General features: G+C 48.2%; 3 protein-coding genes across 4 annotated transcripts in view; all 3 read right to left on the bottom strand.

The window, feature by feature from the left end:
- Positions 1-334: 334 nt before the first annotated feature.
- LOC309562797 (uncharacterized protein) lies at positions 335-13939 on the bottom strand. 2 transcript variants are annotated; one of them, XM_082267102.1, is made up of 3 exons: positions 13858-13939; positions 13648-13771; positions 335-1409 (listed from the first exon to the last, which is right to left on the bottom strand). In XM_082267102.1, exons 1-3 carry the CDS (start codon positions 13909-13911, stop codon positions 436-438), a joined length of 1152 nt encoding a protein of 383 aa, XP_082123228.1. In that variant the 5' UTR covers positions 13912-13939; the 3' UTR covers positions 335-435. The 2 variants fall into 2 exon arrangements, with proteins under 2 accessions (XP_082123228.1, XP_082123229.1); XM_082267103.1 differs by lacking the exons at positions 13648-13771; positions 13858-13939 and adding an exon at positions 1952-2057.
- LOC309564132 (uncharacterized protein) lies at positions 12038-12883 on the bottom strand (the record flags this gene model as incomplete). The annotated part of the gene is made up of 1 exon (XM_082268761.1): positions 12038-12883. One exon carries the CDS (start codon positions 12881-12883, stop codon positions 12038-12040), a length of 846 nt encoding a protein of 281 aa, XP_082124887.1.
- Positions 13940-22619: 8680 nt separating the features above from the next.
- Positions 22620-23349, bottom strand: part of LOC309564474 (uncharacterized protein) — a gene marked incomplete at its 3' end in the record, with an annotated part of 139275 nt that continues 138545 nt past the window's right edge. The window contains exon 17 of the mRNA XM_082269103.1: positions 22620-23316. Coding sequence (XP_082125229.1) covers positions 22620-23316 — 697 coding nt within the window. The remainder of the gene's footprint in view (positions 23317-23349) is intronic.

Genomic DNA, 23349 nt, shown 5'->3' on the forward strand with positions numbered 1-23349 from the left:
TCATAATGTAATCCGGCACCTGACCTGATGGGATAATCTGATCAGGAGGGGGAGGTCCATGCTGTATTTAAATATGTGAGAGTGTTCAATAAATGAGAAGGTTCCAGAACTTGTACAAGCTAAGTTGTTGGCTAGCTTTGTATGGGGGGCGGCTAGAATATTTGATATCTATGTTCATGACTATAGGAAGCGGTATAGTGACGGAAGCCCACAAGCACAGTGTGAGTCTCGGTTCCATTACAAGTAAGCTAGATAGAACTAGGACATCCTAATTCAACTCTGATATCTTTATAAAGTGTTTATAAAGATCAAAAGAGAGCTCAGCCATGTGTTTTCTGAGGTGTATATCAGGGTGGGCTTCTTTCCAGTGTGAGATCGCTCATGTATGACAACATATGATTCATATAGCAGACATTTCTCACACTCAGACCACTACTACACCTGCAGAGATCGGTGCGTTCTCAGATGTTTGGTAAGATGGGACTTCTGCGTAAAACATTTCCCACACACCAGACAGGAATACGGCTTTTCACCTGTGTGAGATCTTTGATGTTTGTCAAGTTGTGATTTTCGCGCAAAGCGTTTCCTGCACTCAAGGCAGAAATACGGCTTCTCACCCGTATGGCATTTCAGATGCTCAGAAAGATGAGGCCTCTGCGAAAAACATTTCCCGCACTCTGGACAGGAATAAGGCTTTTCGCCTGTGTGAGACCTCTGATGGGTTTGAAGAAGTTGTTTACGTACAAAACATTTCCCGCACTCTGGACAGGTAAATGGCTTCTCTCCTGTGTGAGACCTCTGATGTGTTGTGAGAAATAGTTTACGTATAAAGCTTTTCCCGCACTCAGGGCAGGAATACGGCTTCACACCCGTGTGCAATCTCTGATGTAGAGAAAGATTGGACTTCCGAGAAAAACATTTTCCGCACTCAGGGCAGGAATACGGCTTCTCACCCTTGTGGGATCTTTGATGTCTGACCAGCTCTGATTTTCTAAGAAAACATTTTTTGCACTTGGGACAGTAGTGAAGCTTCTTACCCGTGTGCAATCTTTGATGTACACTAAGATGAGATTTACGAAGAAAACATTCTCCACACATAGGACAGGAATATGTCTTCTCCCCTATGTGAGATCTCTGATGTACGGTAAGAGTTGATTCAGAGCTAAAACTTTCCCCACATTCAGGACAGGAAAATGTCTTCTCCCCCTGGATTCCGGCACCATCCCTCACAGTACGAGGTTGCTCAGAGTCAGAGGGATTCCATGGTCTATCCACACTGTGAAGTCCACCATCCATAGTGGAGCTCATTGTCTTTTCTCCCGCACAATCTCCTGTGATGTCCTCATCTTTCATTTTACAACCTGGAGATAAAGTGAGACGATCCTTTGAGGGTTTCTCCATGGCGTGTCCTGGAAAAATATAAAATCATCATCAATAGATATGAGAGGGTTACATCAAGATTCCATCTGGATCAGGTAGATATGAGCGAGCAAATGTCTCTGTGAATGTCCCAATCAGCTGGGACTTTTTCTGCTTTTTAGTCGAAAAGCCTTCAATCCTCCTCCCAGATCACTTCTATTTTCATGCAGCCTTGTCAACAAATTGGGGAAAGTATGAGAACTGAAAGAGGATGGAAGAGTCTGGGGATAGGGAAGGAGGAATCCATGAATAGGAAAGGAAGGATGGAAGAATCTGGGGATAGGGAAGGATGAGTCAATGAATAGGAAAGGAAGGATGGAGGAGCCTGGAGAAAGAGAAGGAGGAATCAATGGGTTTGAGTGTCTTCTTCTAAGTCGGCATTAAGATGAATGTGACAAGGGGGGGGAGGGCCAGGATGACCTCATTGCAATCGCGATTCTGGTGATTTCTGCATCGATGCGCCAATTAGTTTAAAAACCCCTATTGTGCAGTAACAGGGCAGAGATAAGAGAAGAATATATTTTTGGCTCACCTGTGCTGATCTCTGTAGGAGTGTCCTCCTCTATAAATGTCCCCGTTATTCCATCCTCCTCCATAGACTGCTGATCATCCCTCACATACGTCTCTTCTTCTTCTGATTTAACCTCAAATTCTATATCATTGGGTTCTTCACCCTAAACCCAACATAACAAAAATAGATCCATCACTACCTAAAAATATATAGAAGGGTTATGGAGGATTCGGGTTTCTCTTCCATTTCATCTACCTGATGATGGTGAGGGATGGTGTGACCTTCCTGTGTGGAATCCCGGGAATACAGAGGACGAGGACATCTCTCTGGTGGGTTCCTGGTATTAGGTGGCTCCATCATATCATTGTGTCCTTCTGAAAACTCCTCAATCACTCCATACTCCTCATCCTCCTCTTTATACTCTTCTTTAACATCAATATTATCATCCCCGAGGTTTCCACTCTGAATATATAATAAAACATTCATTGTAACAAACACGCTGTGTATAAATCATAACTACCAATAATTGTTCCTCATCTACCTGATGATGGTCGGGGATGATGTGACCTTCCTGTGTGGAATCCCAGGAATACAGAGGACGGGGACATCTCTCTGGTGGAATTCTGTAGCTGGATGACTCCACCATGGTGTCCTGGTACAGATCTTTGTGTATTTCCTCCATCACCCCATCCTCATCATCCTCCTCTTTTATCTCTTCTTTAACTTCAACTTTAGAATCTCTCAGGTTTCCACTCTGAATATATAATAAAAATGACATCAATGGTAACAATGCAGATAATGTACAGATCCTAATGATACTATCAGTGATTGTTCCTCATCTACCTGATGATGGTGGGGGATGGTGTGACCTTCCTGTGTGGAATCCCGGGAATACAGAGGACGGGGACATCTCTCTGGTGGGTTCCCATTACTGGATCCATCTGTAGGAAACACACACACTGACTGAATACATTGTTTCTATGTGTTTATCAGATGATGGGGGATCTAGGTGGAGCCTCCGTACTGCTCTCTCCTTTACAATAAAGTCTCCTCTTACCCGGTGATGTGAGGGATGGCTGATTCTCCATCATGACGTCCTTGTAGAGATAATCTTACCTGTGAGAAGGTCTACAGATCCTCAATTTATTTTACATAGTTGTCTTCTTGTGATGATTAAGATTCAGTTTTTTTTTAAAAAAATACCCGCTGTTTGGAATTCTTGGCAAACACACAAGGTGACCTCTCATTTGGAGAGAAGTTGGTGCCTCAAGCCAGGTAAGTTGGGACTTTATGAGCCCCTAAAGTCCCAACTTACCTGGCTTGAGGCACCATCTTCTCTCCAAACTATTCTCAGGGATGACGGCTAAACCTACTTTAAAGGTTTTGGGAATCGCACCCATACAATAGGTGACCTCTCATTAACCATAGACCTTCTCTCCTCACCAACTGGTTCCACCACTTTCCTTCCATTGTTTTTACAAAAGTTTATGAGTAACGACAAATATCAACAAAATTCCTTCTAGAAGAAAAATGAAAAATCTCTTCATTACTCACCGGTGCTGATATTTAGTGAAGACTTTTCTTGTTTAGTTGTCACCATCACCACATCTTCCTCCGTAGACTGCTGACCATCCCTCACATACCTCTCCTCTTCTTCCTCTTTGACCCCAACGTTGATGTCCATCAGCTAAATTAACAAAATAATATCCATACGAAGAAATTACGTAGAGGAATATCTCATACAGTTTAGAGTCCCATTTTTGACCCTCGTTCCATCTACGGAATATCTCATACAGTTTAGAGTCCCATTTTTGACCCTCGTTCCATCTACCTGATCAAAGATGAAGTCATCTTCTCATGAGGGATCCCAGGAACTGTAATGGCTGAAATGTTTTTACCTCCTCAGCTGCCAGTTCCAAAAATGTCTCCTCTCTACTTCCTCCCAGCTCACCTTTCACCTGGAACTTCCTGTCCGTATGTAACATCACTTCCTTTTGAAATCTTATCGCCCATCTGTGCGTTCCATCACTGAACATTCTGAATTAACCCTCCGCACACCGCTATATACCCGTACATGTGTCTAGCACAGTGTTTCTCAACCTTTTTTCAATCAAGGCACCCTTTAAACATAAGGAAAATCTCAGGACACCCTTTAAAATTATGGACAGTCTCAAGGCACCCCATTCTAAAATGTAAAAAACTATTCTAAAAGTCTTACATAATGCGGCAGCATCGACATACATAGGACACCCAATATTAGAGGTGATTGTTCACTTTTGCACACTAGTACCGACTAGTATCCAAGTGTTTCTCTTCTCCCTCAGTTTATTTTCATCACTCAGCTAATGTGACTCCAGTGTTGATGGAGAGGGGCAGGGAAGGGCCAAACAAGGATGCTGTGCAGGTGATCAACACCCTTCTTATCAACACCGGTGACATCACTGGTTGTTAGGAAGGCGGTGGCTTGAAGGTTGAAATTGTGCACAACAAAATCCTGTGGCTTTGTGGATCTTAAAGATAGGCTTGATCTCCCTGCTGGTTTGTATACAATTTTGGGCAATTTTTAGGCATTTTGCCAGGGCACCTCTGGAGAAACCTCAAGGCACCCCAGGGTGCCTGGGCACCCTGGTTGAAAAAGGCTGTTCTAGCAGACGACTGCATAAAGACAGAGATTATGGGTTCACATATACTGCTAATTCCTCTATTAAGATCTTTATATCACTAGAGGGGTCCCCAGCAGGAGGAAGGAGGTCCTGATTCCTCTATATAGATCCTTATATCACTAGAGGGGTCCCCAGCAGGAGGATGGAAGGTCCTGATTCCTCTATATAGATCCTTATATCACTAGAGGGGTCCCCAGCAGGAGGATGGAAGGTCCTGATTCCTCTATATAGATCCTTATATCACTAGAGGGGTCCCCAGCAGGAGGATGGAAGGTCCTGATTCCTCTATATAGATGAGATAGAATGAGTCTAAAGACGGCAACAAAAATTATGAAAGGTCTAAGGGATAACACAGGAAAGACTTCTGGAACTGAGAGTGGATCTCAGTTGGCCAACTATGGTGACTGCGCCCCCTCCTCAGGTGCCACCTTTATGGCACATGCATGGATTTCCTCCTTAAACTTGTAGTCTATGAGCAGACTGTGGACCAGTGTGGACATCTACTCCCCTTGGTGGATGATACGCTTTCACCACAAAGCAACACATCACCCACCCGGTACCTTCAATGTCTTCTGGTGCAAAACATTTACAAAAGAGCCCATGTATTATCCCAAACTGGGTGAGGGGTGATCGCAGCACGAGGTCGTTGAGTTCTTCTTCTCGGGCCCTCGATAAGTTCTCTGTGAAGGGTCACTGGCAGAGGACGTGCAAAGCAGTTTCTTTGATTATCATGCATGAAAGTCCTCAAGGACAACCTTCCATGGATGGCCATCGATGCCAGATCTTTGTGCCCATGGATTAAACATTCCTCCCGATCACCTGTGTCTAGAGGTTTACCTGGAACCGTCTCTACGGTGTCTTCGGCTCCGACCAACTTGTAGATAGTCTTTGGTTTCCAAAACCCGAGCTTAACTCCGCGCAGTGGAAAGGGTTAAATAACGGGTATTAAAAATAGTGATGTGTAATGTAGAATACGGTGAATATAAATATATATTGTGGAAGGGATTGGAAAATAAATAGTAAAGTGTAAATGTACAAAATATATATAAATGTGTGCAATCGTGATATGAAAAATGAATACCCAAACATGAATATAAAATCAAAATTTGTGAACGTAAAGTGATGTGTGCAATCAATAAAATATCAAAGTGCTAAAGTGATAATAACCAATGGAAACACCAGAAACTATTATGGTATATATATATATAAACTCAAAGAAGTCCAGAAACCGTCCATGAAGTGCTTGCTAGAAAGTGATTCCTAAAACCCGATGGTGATACAATATTATTCGGGAAGTGATCCGGGTGATAGGTGTGGGGTGAAGGAAAAAACGTGCACCCCTCCGGTATATCCCGCACTCACCAGAGATATATACCCCTACAGGGGTAATCAGCTTTAGATTAATAGCCTCTCTTCTGTAAATCCTAGCGGTGGGCTCTAATGTAGAAAATATCCCTGGGTGTCTTCTCATGGCGTAATCAGATATGCCAACAGACAGATTCCCCTTAACCACTTAAGCCCCGGAAGATTTTACCCCCATTCCGACCAGGGGGTATTTTGCGATTCGGCACTGCGTGACTTTAATGGACAATTGCGCGGTCGTGCGACGCTGTACCTAAACGAATTTGGCGTCCTTTTTTTCCCACAAACAGAGCTTTCTTTTGGTGGTATTTGATCACCTGTGCGATTTTTTGATCACGCGCTATAAACAAAAAAAGCGTCAATTTTGCAAAAATAACAATATTTTTCACATTTTTTTATATGAAATTCCCCCAAAAAAAAATGTAAAAATCAAAATTTTTTAACATTTTCGGCCAATTTGTTTTATGCTACATATGTTTGGTAAAAAAAATCGCAAAAAGCGTATTTTGATTGGTTTGCGCAAAAGTTATCGCGTTTACTAACAAAGGGAAAGATTTTTGTCATTTTTGTTGTTTTTTTTTAACGCGTAATGGCGGCGATCTGCGATTTTTTTTGCGGTACTGCGACATTGCGGCGGACAGATCGGACCCTTGACTGACATTTTTGACACTTTTGGGGTTACCAGTGACATTTCTACAGTAATCAGTGCTATACATATGCACTGTTACTGTAAAAATACACTGGTAGTGAAGGGGTTAACTTTATTTGGGAGGGAGGGGCTGTGTGTGTCCCTAGGGGCGTGCTTTCTACTGTGATTGGCTGTGGCTTCAGCTGTAAGGACACTGATCAACGGATCTACATAGTAGATCCATGTGATCAGTGTCTTTGCAGCGAGGAGAATGACAGGTGGCTTGTTTACACAAGCTGCCTGACATTCTCCCTCTCCCCCGCCGATCGCCGAGTGGCCGGCGGACATCGGGTCCGCTGGTCACACGCGCGGGGGGGTCCGTGACCACGCGGGAGTGGAAGCGCGCCTCCGGGGGCGCGCGCTCGCTCCCTAGACCCTCACAAGCAAGCAACGTAGCCCTACGTTAGTTTGCCTGTGAGGGGCTGACCGCCGACGTAGATAGTCGTGCGGCGGTCGGCAAGTGGTTAATGTTCCTCTCTCGCCCATGGGGAGATACCCCAAGATGATATATGGAAAGGAAGACCTCATATAGTGATCTACCATTTGATATGTTTATTTAACCATAAAATCAAAGAACGTACTCACATTTAAACAAGGTCACAGCTGACGTCATCAGCTGTGACGAAACGCGTCGTGCGCGGTTACGTCATTTCCGCCCCACTGGAACGCAGATCCGTTCGCTGGTTATCGTAGCATCCCGGAAGTAGCTGCCAACGAGGGACTCGCGGCCCCTACTGCTTCCTATACCTGTGACTACCTCGTTTAAATGTGAGTACGTTCTTTGATTTTATGGTTAAATAAACATATCAAACGGTAGATCACTATATGAGGTCTTCCTTTCCATATACCATCTTGGGGTATCTCCCCATGGGCGAGAGAGGAACATTAAGGTGAATCTGTCTGTTGGCATATCTGATCACGCCATGAGAAGACACCCAGGGATATTTTCTACATTAGAGCCCACCGCTAGGATTTACAGAAGAGAGGCTATTAATCTAAAGCTGATTACCCCTGTAGGGGTATATATCTCTGGTGAGTGCGGGATATACCGGAGGGGTGCACGTTTTTTCCTTCACCCCACACCTATCACCCGGATCACTTCCCGAATTATATTGTATCACCATCGGGTTTTAGGAATCACTTTCTAGCAAGCACTTCATGGACGGTTTCTGGACTTCTTTGAGTTTATATATATATATACCATAATAGTTTCTGGTGTTTCCATTGGTTATTATCACTTTAGCACTTTGATATTTTATTGATTGCACACATCACTTTACGTTCACAAATTTTGATTTTATATTCATGTTTGGGTATTCATTTTTCATATCACGATTGCACACATTTATATATATTTTGTACATTTACACATTACTATTTATTTTCCAATCCCTTCCACAATATATATTTTTATTCACCGTATTCTACATTACACATCACTATTTTTAATACCCCTTTCCACACCAGTATATACAGTATATATATAGATTTTAATAGGCAGCGCCATTTTACCTCATTTTCTTTCTTTATTATATGAAATAGCCCTTTTGGACTATATTTTGGGGTAGGTTGCAGCCTAATTTATATCCATAAGCACGGAATCTTATCTCTATTAACTCTGCGCAGTCCCGGCTTCATAATAAACTTAAAAAGAGTCCAAGTAAAACCGAGAAGTGTCCTTCGTTGTAGGAAAGAGAGCTGGTGTTTTCCTATTGGTGTAGGCGAACACCCCCTTGTGTTCTCTAAACTTCGTTCCTCTCATTATGAGTGAGAACCTCCTGGTGGAATCTGATCTTCTTTCCTCTCAGTGTAGGTGAGCGCCCCCAATGTTATCTGACCTGTGTTCTCTCATTTTATGTGAGCGCCCCCAATGTTATCTGACCTGTGTTCTCTCATTTTATGTGAGCGCCCCCAATATTATCTGACCTGTGTTCTCTTATTTTAGGTGAGCGCCCCGGTGGTATTTGGTCTGTGCCCCACTCAATGTAGGTTAGTGCCCCCTGGTGGTATCTGGCCTGTGTTCTTTTCAGTGTAGGTGAGCGCCCCCCTGGTTTAATCGGCTTTTATTTTGCCTTCCCTGGTTCCTCCCTCCCCTCCCCCCATCTCCATGCAAATATATTTTTTTTCAATCAAACCGGTTTTCATTTCATACTTTATTATAAATCTAGTGATGTCACCATTGGCTCTCTGTTCTTCTCTATGCAATGAAGGCAGATTGTTGTGGTGGGAAGGGATTTACATAAGTTCCTAAAAAAACAGCAGACCACCCTAAGAAAGGCGCGCATGTAATGCCGAGCCTCCACTAGAATCTAATAAATGAAAGCCAGAGAGAGGCTATGGATGAAAAGGCTAAATGATGCTGGAAGTCCTCCAGCCAGGATAGGACGACTTAACAATTGGTGTGAGCGGGATGAGGATAGAAATGAACTCAGTCTATGAAAGGGAGGCTGGAGGTATGAAGGGGAGGCTGGAGGTATGAAAGGGAGGCTGGAGGTATGAAAGGGAGGCTGGAGGGAGGAAGGGGAGGCTGGAGGTATGAAAGGGAGGCTGGAGGTATGAAAGGGAGGCTGGAGGGAGGAGTTAATGGCGGGAAGCTCCGGGTGAATATTCCCACCTTCCATGACTTGCAGTTACGGTGATGGTTTCTCCCATCATGGAGACCGTAAACCTTTCTAAATAGTTTAATAACACTCAGAATCCATCATGGTTTGGATGTATCATAGGACTGCTATCCGGACCCCACATTATTGTCACACACATTTGTGGCTGGGCAAGGGTGACCACTGGGTGACCCAACACACCTCATCACCCAACACGCGTCCCCACCCAACACGCGTCACCACCCAACACGCGTCATCACCCAACATGCGTCATCACCCAACACACCTCATCACCCAACACGCGTCATCACCCAACACGCGTCACCACCCAACACGCGTCACCACCCAACACGCGTCACCACCCAACACACCTCATCACCCAACACGCGTCACCACCCAACACGCGTCACCAACACACGTCACCACCCAACACGCGTCACCAACACACGTCACCACCCAACACACGTCACCACCCAACACACCTCATCACCCAACACACCTCATCACCCAACACACGTCACCACCCAACACGCGTCACCAACACACGTCACCACCCAACACGCGTCACCAACACACGTCACCACCCAACACACCTCATCACCCAACACACCTCATCACCCAACACACAACATCACCCAACACGCGTCATCACCCAACACGCGTCATCACCCAACACGCGTCATCACCCAACACGCCTCATCACCCAACACGCCTCATCACCCAACACACCTCATCACCCAACACACGTCACCACCCAACACGCGTCACCAACACACGTCACCACCAACACGCGTCACCAACACACGTCACCACCCAACACACGTCACCACCCAACACACCTCATCACCCAACACGCGTCATCACCCAACACGCGTCATCACCCAACACGCGTCACCACCCAACACACCTCATCACCCAACACACGTCATCACCCAACACGCGTCATCACCCAACACGCGTCATCACCCAACACACCTCATCACCCAACACACGTCATCACCCAACATGCCTCATCACCCAACACACCTCATCACCCAACACACAACATCACCCAACACACAACATCACCCAACACGCCTCATCACCCAACACACCTCATCACCCAACACGCCTCATCACCCAACACGCCTCATCACCCAACACGCCTCATCACCCAACACACGTCACCACCCAACACGCCTCATCACCCAACACGCCTCATCACCCAACACACGTCACCACCCAACACGCCTCATCACCCAACACGCCTCATCACCCAACACACGTCACCACCCAACACATGTCATCACCCAATGGAATTTCACTGAAAATGATAAATATTACTGAACAGAAATTTACTGAACAAGTAGATGCAGCCAACCCAAGCTCACCAGTGGATGCAGCCAACCCAAGCTCACCAGTGGATGCAGCCAACCCAAGCTCACCAATGGATGCAGCCAACCAAATATTCATGTTACACATTTTTTCTACTTCAAATTTTTCATGTTTATTGTTATGTTTGTTTTGTTCCGTTATGGAGCATTTTCTATGTATGTTTGAATAATCCCAGGTGCTGAATCACGGTTGTGTCGGTTGTTCAATTGAGAAACACCATGTTGATGATACAAACCTGCAATCAATCATCAATTAGAAATTGTATATCAAACCGATTTCCGTGATCCACCACTACGGTTATGAGTAAGCGGCTGTGTGCGCCGTGAAACGCGTTAACCTGGATTACCTGTTCCCTGCACTGTCTGTTCATATTTTGATTTAAAGAATAAAGTACTTCAATTGTTTTCATCTACCTGGGTGCGGTTCCAACACTTTTTTGCATTTATCCAGATGGCGGGTCTTACCAGCACCAGGTCGGACTGACACACCTGAGCGGCTTCATCTTTCCTATTACCGTCAACCCAAGCTCACCAGTGGATGCAGCCAACCCAAGCTTACCTCTGGATACAGCCCACCCAAGCTCACAAGTAGATGCAGCCAACCCAAGCTCAACAGTGGATGCAACCAACCCAAACCCACCTATGGATACAGCCAACCCAAACTCACCAGTAGATGCAACCAATCCACACTCACCAGTAGATGCAAACAACTCAAGCTCACCTGTGGATACAGCCAACCCAAACTCACCAGTAGATACAACCAACCCAAGCTCACCAGTGGATGCAACCAACCATAACCAACCCCTTGTTGTGTCTGGTCTTTATTCCGTTGGTGTAGGTGAGGCCCCCCCCGGTGGTGTTTGGTCTATATTCCTCTTGGTTTTAGGAGAGCGCCCCCTCGTTGTGTCTGGTCTTTATTCTGTTGGTGTAGGTGAGCGCCCCCTGGTGGTGTTTGGTCTATATTCCTCTTGGTTTAGGAGAGCGCCCCCTTGTTGTGTCTGGTCTTTATTCCGTTGGTGTAGGTGAGGCCCCCCCCGGTGGTGTTTGGTCTATATTCCTCTTGGTTTTAGGAGAGCGCCCCCTCGTTGTGTCTGGTCTTTATTCTGTTGGTGTAGGTGAGCGCCCCCTGGTGGTGTTTGGTCTATATTCCTCTTGGTTTTAGGAGAGCGCCCCCTTGTTGTGTGTGGTCCTTAGTCTATCGGTGTAGGTGAGCACCCCCTGGTGGTGTCAGGAGTCTTGATCTTTTTATTGGCCTTTACTCACAGTGCGTCAATGTGGTTAGTAGAGATATTGGGAAAGACTTTACCTATAATCAGACCCCCAGTATTGGATGGAAGGTAACTTAAGACGTTCTCATCCGTATCACACACACAGGACAACTATGAAACCAATAATTCATTCCACGAATGGCTACCCTGGGTTCAGCAGGCGTGAGTTCTCTGATGTTGACTGAGATTCCCTTTCTTTGAGAAACGTTTCCCGCACTCTGAGCATGAAAAGGGCCGGCTGCCCGTGTGAACCCTCTGATGGATATGAAGCTCATCTCTTCGTACAAAACACTTCCCGCACTCAGAGCAGGAGAACGGCTTCTCCCCGGTGTGCCTTTTTATATGGCTTTTGAGGCGCCCCCTCCCCGAGAAACATTTCCCGCACTCAGAACATGAAAAGGGCTGCTCGCCCGTGTGAATTCTCTGGTGTACGACGAGGTCCGACTTTCTCATGAAGGATTTCCCACACTCGGGGCAGGAAAAGGGTTTCTCGCCCGTATGAACCCTCTGGTGGATCAGAAGCTGAGAATTTTTGAGGAACGATTTCTCACATTCTGAGCAGGAGAAGACGGTCTCTCCGTTATGAATCCTCTGATGTATATTGAACTCGGACTTTGTTTCAAAACATTTCCCGCACTCGGAACACAACAGGGAGCTTTCGCGTACGTGAATTTTCTGATGCAGGGTGAGGGAGTATTTGCGTGTGAAACATTTTCCGCACTCAGGGCAGGAATAGGGGCGCTCGCCCATGTGTGTTCGCTGGTGTATGACGAGTGACTGCTTCTGCGTAAAATACTTCCCGCACTTCTCACACCGATAGGGTGCTCTCCCCACGTGGATTTGCTGGTGTCTCGCGAGAGATTCTTTCTGCGAGAAACTTTTCCTGCACTCTGAGCATGGAAATGAACCCTGTCCAGCATGTGATTCCTGATGATCACCTTCCTCCCCCGCATTCGTCTCCTGTTCTTCCTCTTCTGTAACCCCAAACTTTATATCCATCGGATCTTCAACCTGAAACCATAGGAGAGAAAACCATAAATCTCATCATTAGAGGTAACCGGAGAAGACAAATATCTTACACCTAGAGATCCACCTACTGAATGATGGTGGGGGATGGTGTGACCTTCCTGTGTGGAATCCCGGGAATACAGAGGACGGGGACATCTCTCTGGTGGGTTCCCATTACTGGATCCATCTGTAGGAAACACACACAAAGGGACCATAAACCAGGCGAAGACAGAAAAAAAAAAAAAAAAAAAAATCACACCTTTAATGGAATAGAAAAAAAATAACAGTTCAGGAATGTAGTCAAAAACAGAAGCCGGGATTTGGATGCCAGAGCAGGTAATCGGAGGAGCCGGGGTCAAGAAACCAGAAGTCAGCATAGTCGGAAGCAAAAATCAGGAACAGGAATAGAAAGAGAAGTCAACCAGGGCAAGTCATACAGAGGAACACACTGGAGATCATAGACCAAGCAAGGGCAAGGAGGAAATGAGCTAAGCTACTTAAATAGCAAAACGGGGCTGGCTGTAGGCTGGACTAATGAGGCAGGTAATGGTAACCAGGTGAGTCACTGTGGTAACGAGCGGCTTGTAGTTACCCGACAGCTAAGCAACTTCTGAGCTCTGAAAGAGAAGAGCTGCAGGAGCCCAGCCCTGACACACACTGACTGAATACATTGTTTCTATGTGTTTATCAGATGATGGGGGATCTAGGTGGATCCTCCGTACTGCTCTCTCCTTTACAATAAAGACTCCTCTTACCCGGTGATGTGAGGGGCGGCTGATTCTCCATCATGACGTCCTTGTAGAAATCCTTGTGTCCTTCTAAATACTCCCACTCCTCCATGGAGAAATAGACAGTGACATCCTGACACCTTATAGGAACCTGACACACACAATGATACAGTCACCATCCAGACACATCCCTTGTCTGTTACTGGATAATGTCCCAGAATTCCCAGCACCGCTCACCTCTCCTGTCAGCAGCTCCATCATCTTCTTGGTGACTTCTAGAATCTTCTTCATGTTGTGTCTCTCAGGTTTTAGGGAGTCACATGGAGGCACTGTGATGGTCATAGGATCACCTGACTTCAGAAGAGGAAATCTCTGTATTGGAGAACCAATAGGAATATCATGTTAGAATCCCAGAATCCTCCTCACCTCTCCGGTCAGGTCTGTGTTTTATTAATAGAGATAAGAGTGATGTCATGTGACCTCCCAGAATCCTCCTCACCTCTCCGGTCAGCAGGTAGATGATCTCCAGGGTAAGTCCTAATATCCTCTTGGTCGGGCGATTCCTGTCCTCGTCCACCATGCTTCAGGTGGTCATGTGATGTATACAGGACTCTCCTCTCTGTAGACAGATAAGAAGCTGAGCAGTGTAAATATATTATATCTCCGCCCACACACTCTCAGGATGGAGACAACTGCCGAAGTCATGTGGTATACAGTATGTGTTTGGGTGGAAATCATCCAGCTATCCCTCGTACAGCCCAGCAATATTGTATACTTCAACTTCCTGCCTGGTCCTACACTGTGTATTGGCATTAGAGTGTAAGCTCCTTTGGTGCAGAGACATAAGGTATATATAGTCCCCATACCCCAGGCAGTGTTGTAGTTGGTAGTTTGGTTCTGCTTTGTGCCCACCTGGCAATGGACAGTTCTGGAGATGGGGGGGTGGTGATTTTAATTTCTGCATGAAGCAAAACATTTTGGCACCAAATGATCAGTGAAGAGGAAGACCGGATAGAGTTCTGTCCCTGTAAACAATGCACAGCTCTGTCCTGTCAGCGGGGAGGGACTGTTTTTTGTTTCCCTGCAAAGCATTTCCCTTAGTGAAAGCACCACACTGTACACATAAACACCAGCTAGGCACACTGTACACATAAACACTGGCTAGGCACACTGTACACATAAACACCGGCTAGGCACACTGTACACATAAACACCGGCTAGGCACACTGTACACATAAACACCGGCTAGGCACACTGTACACATAAACACCGGCTAGGCACACTGTACACATAAACACCGGCTAGGCACACTGTACACATAAACACCGGCTAGGCACACAGTACACATAAACACCGGCTAGGCACACTGTACACATAAACACCGGCTAGGCACACTGTACACATAAACACCGGCTAGGCACACTGTACACATAAACACTGGCTAGGCACACAGTACACAAACCCTGGCTGGGCACACAGTACACATAATCACCGGCTAGTGTGATTATGTGTATTATGGATTATGGAGACGGGGGTCACCAGTGTCTTCAACACCCACTACTCGGATAGAGACGGGGTCTTCAGTGCCTTCCACATCCACTCCTCGGATAGAGACGGGGGTCCACAGTGCCTTCCACACCCACTACTCGGATAGAGACGGGGGTCCACAGTGCCTTCCACACCCACTACTCGGATGGAGACGGGGGTCACCGGTGTCTTCAACACCCACTACTCGGATAGAGACGGGGTCCACAGTGCCTTCCACACCCACTACTCGGATAGAGACGGGGGTCCACAGTGCCTTCCACACCCACTACTCGGATGGAGACGGGGGTCACCGGTGTCTTCAACACCCACTACTCGGATAGAGACGGGGGTCCTCAGTGCCTTCCACACCCACTACTCGGATAGAGACGGGGGTCACCGGTGCCTTCCACATCCACTACTCGGATGGAGACAAGGGGTCACCGGTGCCTTCCACACCCACTACTCGGATAGAGACAAGGGGTCACCGGTGCCTTCCACACCCACTACTCGGATAGAGACGGGGGTCCACAGTGCCTTCCACATGCACTCCTCCGATGGAGACAGGGTCACCGGTGTCTTCAACACCCACTACTCGGATAGAGACGGGGTCTTCAGTGCCTTCCACACCCACTCCTCGGATAGAGACGGGGGTCCACAGTGCCTTCCACACCCACTACTCGGATAGAGACGGGGGTCCTCAGTGCCTTCCACATCCACTCCTCCGATGGAGACAAGGGTCACCGGTGTCTTCAACACCCACTACTCGGATAGAGACGGGGTCTTCAGTGCCTTCCACACCCACTCCTCGGATAAAGACGGGGGTCCACAGTGCCTTCCACACCCACTACTCGGATAGAGACGGGGGTCCTCAGTGCCTTCCACATCCACTCCTCCGATGGAGACAAGGGTCACCGGTGTCTTCAACACCCACTACTCGGATAGAGACGGGGTCTTCAGTGCCTTCCACACCCACTCCTCGGATAGAGACGGGGGTCCACAGTGCCTTCCACACCCACTACTCGGATAGAGACGGGGATCCTCAGTGCCTTCCACACCCACTACTCGGATAGAGACGGGGGTCCTCAGTGCCTTCCACACCCACTACTCAGATGGAGACGGGGGTCCTCAGTGCCTTCCACACCCACTACTCAGATGGAGATAAGGGGTCACCGGTGCCTTCCACATCCACTACTCAGATGGAGACAAGGGGTCACCGGTGCCTTCCACACCCACTACTCGGATAGAGACGGGGGTCCTCAGTGCCTTCCACATCCACTCCTCCGATGGAGACAAGGGTCACCGGTGTCTTCAACACCCACTACTCTGATAGAGACGAGGTCTTCAGTGCCTTCCACACCCACTCCTCGGATAGAGACGGGGTCTTCAGTGCCTTCCACACCCACTCCTCGGATAGAGACGGGGTCTTCAGTGCCTTCCACACCCACTACTCGGATAGAGACGGGGTCTTCAGTGCCTTCCACACCCACTACTCGGATAGAGACGGGGTCTTCAGTGCCTTCCACACCCACTACTCGGATAGAGACGGGGTCTTCAGTGCCTTCCACACCCACTCCTCGGATAGAGACGGGGGTCCACAGTGCCTTCCACACCCACTACTCAGATAGAGACGGGGGTCCACAGTGCCTTCCACACCCACTACTCGGATAGAGACGGGGTCTTCAGTGCCTTCCACACCCACTCCTCGGATAGAGACGGGGGTCACCGGTGCCTTCCACATCCACTACTCAGATGGAGACAAGGGGTCACCGGTGCCGTCCACACCCACTACTCGGATGGAGACAAGGGGTCACCAGTGCCCTCCACACCCACTACTCGGATGGAGACGGGGGTCACCGGTGCCTTCCACACCCACTACTCGGATAGAGACGGGGGTCACCGGTGCCTTCCACACCCACTACTCGGATAGAGACGGGGGTCCTCAGTGACTTCCACATCCACTCCTCCGATGGAGACAAGGGTCACCGGTGTCTTCAACACCCACTCCTCGGATAGAGACGGGGTCTTCAGTGCCTTCCACACCCACTCCTCGGATAGAGACGGGGTCTTCAGTGCCTTCCACACCCACTACTCGGATAGAGACGGGGTCTTCAGTGCCTTCCACACCCACTACTCGGATAGAGACGGGGTCTTCAGTGCCTTCCACACCCACTACTCGGATAGAGACGGGGTCTTCAGTGCCTTCCACACCCACTCCTCGGATAGAGACGGGGGTCCACAGTGCCTTCCACACCCACTACTCGGATAGAGACGGGGATCCTCAGTGCCTTCCACACCCACTACTCGGATAGAGACGGGGTCCTCAGTGCCTTCCACATCCACTCCTCCGATGGAGACAAGGGTCACCGGTGTCTTCAACACCCACTACTCTGATAGAGACGAGGTCTTCAGTGCCTTCCACACCCACTCCTCGGATAGAGACGGGGTCTTCAGTGCCTTCCACACCCACTCCTCGGATAGAGACGGGGTCTTCAGTGCCTTCCACACCCACTACTCGGATAGAGACGGGGTCTTCAGTGCCTTCCACACCCACTACTCGGATAGAGACGGGGTCTTCAGTGCCTTCCACACCCACTACTCGGATAGAGACGGGGTCTTCAGTGCCTTCCACACCCACTCCTCGGATAGAGACGGGGGTCCACAGTGCCTTCCACACCCACTACTCAGATAGAGACGGGGGTCCACAGTGCCTTCCACACCCACTACTCGGATAGAGACGGGGTCTTCAGTGCCTTCCACACCCACTCCTCGGATAGAGACGGGGGTCACCGGTGCCTTCCACATCCACTACTCAGATGGAGACAAGGGGTCACCGGTGCCGTCCACACCCACTACTCGGATGGAGACAAGGGGTCACCAGTGCCCTCCACACCCACTACTCGGATGGAGACGGGGGTCACCGGTGCCTTCCACACCCACTACTCGGATAGAGACGGGGGTCACCGGTGCCTTCCACACCCACTACTCGGATAGAGACGGGGGTCCTCAGTGACTTCCACATCCACTCCTCCGATGGAGACAAGGGTCACCGGTGTCTTCAACACCCACTCCTCGGATAGAGACGGGGTCTTCAGTGCCTTCCACACCCACTCCTCGGATAGAGACGGGGTCTTCAGTGCCTTCCACACCCACTACTCGGATAGAGACGGGGTCTTTAGTGCCTTCCACACCCACTACTCGGATAGAGACGGGGTCTTCAGTGCCTTCCACACCCACTACTCGGATAGAGACGGGGTCTTCAGTGCCTTCCACACCCACTCCTCGGATAGAGACGGGGGTCCACAGTGCCTTCCACACCCACTACTCGGATAGAGACGGGGATCCTCAGTGCCTTCCACACCCACTACTCGGATAGAGACGGGGTCCTCAGTGCCTTCCACCCCCACTACACGGATGGAGACAAGGGGTCACCGGTGCCTTCCACACCCACTACTCGGATAGAGACGGGGGTCCTCAGTGCCTTCCACACCCACTACTCGGATGGAGACAAGGGGTCACCGGTGCCTTCCACATCCACTACTCAGATAGAGACAAGGGGTCACCGGTGCCTTCCACATCCACTACTCAGATAGAGACGGGGGTCCTCAGTGCCTTCCACACCCACTACTCAGATAGAGACGGGGGTCCTCAGTGCCTTCCACACCCACTACTCAGATAGAGACGGGGGTCACCGGTGCCTTCCACACCCACTACTCGGATGGAGACAAGGGGTCACCGGTGCCTTCCACACCCACTCCTCGGATAGAGACGGGGGTCACCGGTGCCTTCCACACCCACTACTCAGATAGAGACGGAGGTCCTCAGTGCCTTCTACACTCACTACTCAGATAGAGACAAGGGTCACCGCTGCCTTCCACATCCACTACTTGGATGGAGACGGGGGTCACCGGTGCCTTCCACACCCACTACTTGGATGGAGACGGGGGGGGGGGGGTCACCGGTGTCTTTCTCCTTCTCAAATCCACACCCACTTTCTTTGACTTAGTCACATTTAGATACAGATGATCCTCCCCACACCATGTGACAAAGTTCTCCACAAAAGTCCTATACTCAGAACTGCAACAGGGACTAAATATGTACTAATCATGGGTCGTAACTGAGTCTCTCTAAGGTCATCTGCTGGAGATAAAAGAGGTCACAGTGACTATGGAGGAAGAGGACGGACATGACGGGGGGGTTACTGGGTGTAAATAGAAAATAAGATTTTATTACCTCTTCTGCTGCCAATTCCAACAATGTCTCCTCTCTACTTCCTCCCCATTGACCTCTCACGCGGAACTTATTTATACCTGACATCACTTCCTGTCTCTGGGTGTCATAGAGACTTCCTGTGTGTGCGCTTCCTCAGTATAGCGAGATCACCACCTTGTGGTGATGAGAGGAACTGTGGTTGTCACTGCAGGTGTTCCGTGAGAATTACCTACCCGTGAGAAAAACCTACCCCTCGTCACTTCCGGTTCATGGCACTGTATGGAATGCAGCCGTTACATTAAAACAGCGGGGCTGCAATACGAATCATCTCCGCTCCTGTGCCTGTCACTTCCCTGCTCTCGGCAAGTAAATATAAAAGCGGCGGCGGGTGTATGTAAACATAAATGACGGAGACGCCAGCCGCTTTTATATTTACTTGCCGAGAGCAGGGAAGTGACAGGCACAGGAGCGGAGATGATTCGTATTGCAGCCCCGCTGTTTTATTTAACCGCCGCTTGGGTAGGTTTTTTGCACGGTACACCGTCCTATTTCCATACTAGTGCGCATGCGCACTAGTCCGCTCCTCTGTTGTCCCTTTAGGTATCCGGGGCTGTGAGCATGCGCACTGCTGCGCTGCTCAGCTGTTCCTGGCCGGAAGTGACGAGGGGTAGGTAATTCTCACGTTACACAGGCCTTATTACGTTGAAGTGTGGAGGGACATTAGGAGGAGGAGCTGTGAGGTCAGTGTGATGTCATAGTATTCTCTGACTCCAGATGGAGGGACATTAGGATGAGGAGCTGTGGGGTCAGTGTGATGCCATAGGATTCTCTGACTCTGGTTGGAGGGACATTGGGAGGAGGAGCTGTGAGGTCAGTGTGATGTCATAGGATTCTCTGACTCCAGATGGAGGGACATTAGGAGGAGGAGCTGTGGGGTCAGTGTGATGTCATAGGATTCTCTGACTCTGGTTGGAGGGACATTGGGAGGAGGAGCTGTGAGGTCAGTGTGATGTCATAGCATTCTCTGACTCCAGATGGAGGGACATTAGGAGGAGGAGCTGTGAAGTCAGTGTGATGTCATAGGATTTAATAATTACTATATTGAATACTATAGGATTACTATAAGTGATGCGATATCTGGCCACTCCGGAGAGTTTACAGATTATCTCCATGTAATAATCTGAGACTGAGATAATTATTTAAAATGTATTGTTACAAATGAAAGCACCATCCACCACTCCTAATAAAATGTTCTGTAATATGTTAGAGTACGATAATAAGAGAAAAGCTAAATGATATTTTTCTCCTTTCCCATCATGCCCCATTCACCCCTCCTCCTTTTTACTTTTACTTTTTTCTCTGGATGAGGAACCCACATTCTGTTCATCCTGACCTCACCCAAGTGGAGGATTGTCACTAACAACCTCTAAGGTGACAAATCCACACATTTCCTCCACAACTCCATCAGCACAGAGACAACCCAACAGAGATGCATGGAGAAAGGCTTGGTGTCCATGTTCTGCTCATCAGGACCTCATCTGTGTGGAGGAACCTCTTATCTGGGGATCGGTACAGGTCACAATATGTAAAAGTGACACATCTACACATTTCTTCCACAACTTGGTCAGCACAGAGACAACCTAACAGAGACACACGGAGAAAAGCTTGGTGTCCATGTTCTGCTCATGCTGACCTCACCTGTGTGGAGGAACCTCTCATCTGGGGATCAGTGATGGGCTCAGTCAATCTGTAAAGGTGACATATCTAAATATTTCCTCCACAACTTGGTCAGCATAGAGATAACCCAAAAGAGATGCGTGGAGCAAGGCTTGGTGTCCATGTTCTGCTCATCCTGACCCCACCTGTGTGAAGGAACCTCTTATTTGGGTATTGGCGATGGGCTCAAATTATCTGCAAGGTGACACATCTACACATTTCCTCCACAACATGGTCAGCACAGAGACAACCCAACAGAGACACATGGAAAACGGCTGGTAACAACCTTACACAACTCACTTATTGAAATCCAGTATGATATACACTAAGGAGGTTGACTAATTGAAGCTCGCCTCTGTGGAAAATTCAAAACTACTAGTTTTACCTACCTTCTCCTTGCTTCCCCATGCGTCCTCATATCCATGTGACCTGACCCCCGACACCACTTTTCTTTGGTGCTCCAGCAATCACAGTCACTCTGAGGCCATCATATACACCACAGCCTGTAGAAGAGCCTACCTATACTTACCTTTCTGGTAGACTTATGTCTACATGTGTTGCTCCTTCTCTGGGTTTAGAAATACATGCCCTTAGGGGCGTGGCATGGCGCGGCATGCAGTGAGACGTGAGTAGCTGGAGCTCCGTCAGCCTTACATCCTAATTTGCATATCCTGTACCCTCACAGCACATCCCGGCACCCCGCTTTCTCTTGTACCTCCTCAGACTCCCGCTGGGCATGTCGCCACCTAAAAAGAACTCGGAGGCCACGGCTAAACTAGACAAATACCGCCAGCAATCCGGCAAGGCCTCAATCCAAGATGGCGCTGACCCAGGCATGGACACAGGGCCGGCAGCGGGAGCTGACACAGCGGCGGTGCTGGAGGCGATCTCCACCTGCCAGGCCACCCTGACATCTAAGATTGATGAGAAATACTTGCCCTTCCCTCTGAGCACTTACTCGTAGTGTTAATATCTAAAGTCAAACTCATCAATCAACCTTCAAACAATATAACAATTTTAGGAATATATATATTGTAGCTTTATTGGTTCCATATTAAGATATTTGCTTTTTTATTATGGTTGCATTTCTGATCAGGTTCATATGAAAAGTTCACATTTACAACGTTCAACCAGCAGATGACATTCTACGAGCCGATGTCACTCTCTACGCAGGCTGATAGCATAACCGCAACACCAAGCTAGTCACTTCTGATGGTCTGTTCTTGATTCATTAGAAATATCCAGCTCCTCGTTCACAAGGATTTCCTAATATTAGGCTTCTGCTGAATATCAGGGGAGATCAGATTACACCGCAGGAGGTAGTCATCCTGAAGGAACCCACCCCTTCCTCCTCTATCCGAGAAGAGCAAGGTAGACAGAACTTTGAGGTCTTGATTGAAGTCGGATTTCTTTCATGATAACGATCAGAGGAATGCTCAGCCACGAGTTTTCTGAGGTGTATATGAAGGTTGGCTTCTTCCCGGTTTGAGATCTCTAAAGTACGGCAAAATTTGATCCATATAGAAGACATTTCCCTCAAGACACTACTACACCTCCAGGGTTGTGTGCGTCCTCTGATGTTTGACAAGTCCTGATTTCCGTGGATAACATTTCCCACACTCAGAGCAGGAAAAAAGCTTTCCCCTTGTGTGGCACATCTGATGTTCTGTAAGATGGGACTTCTGTGAGAAACATTTCCCGCACTCTGGACAGGAATACGGCTTCTCACCTGTGTGAGATCTTTGATGTCTAGCAAGTTGTGATTTACGTGCAAAACGTCTCCCGCACTCAGGGCAGGAATATGGCTTCACCCCCGTATGACATTTCAGATGTTCAGAAAGATGAGGCTTCTGTGAAAAACATTTCCCGCACTCAGGACAGGAATAAGGCTTCTCGCCAGTGTGGGACCTTTTATGGATGACGAGTTCAGATATCTGTGAAAAGCATTTCCCACATTCCGGACAGGAATACGGCTTCTCCCCCGTGTGAGACCTCTGATGTGTCTGGAGAAGTTGTTTACGTACAAAACGTTTCCCGCACTCAGGACAGGAATACGGCTTCTCCCCTGTGTGAGACCTCTGATGTGTTGTGAGAAATTGTTTATGTACAAAACATTTCCCACACTCAGGGCAGGAATACGGCTTCACACCCGTGTGCAATCTCTCATGTACAGAAAGATAGGACTTCCGTGAAAAACATTTCCCGCACTCAGGGCAGGAATACGGCTTCTCACCCTTGTGGGATCTGTGATGTGTGACCAGTTCTGACTTTGTAAGA

The sequence above is a fragment of the Pelophylax lessonae genome, assembly GCF_965119305.1.
Source record: "Pelophylax lessonae genome assembly, chromosome: 9".
Lineage (NCBI taxonomy): Eukaryota > Metazoa > Chordata > Amphibia > Anura > Ranidae > Pelophylax > Pelophylax lessonae.

Excerpts from the sequence above, each read along its gene's own strand:
- LOC309562797 (XM_082267102.1), bottom strand. The coding sequence starts at position 13,911 with ATGAAGAAGATTCTAGAAGTCACCAAGAAGATGATGGAGCTGCTGACA. Across the intron at positions 13,772-13,857 it reads TGGAGCTGCTGACAGGAGAG|GTTCCTATAAGGTGTCAGGA; the intron begins GTGAGCGGTGCT and ends TGTGTGTGTCAG. Across the intron at positions 1,410-13,647 it reads GCCGCCCCTCACATCACCGG|GACACGCCATGGAGAAACCC; the intron begins GTAAGAGGAGTC and ends ATATTTTTCCAG.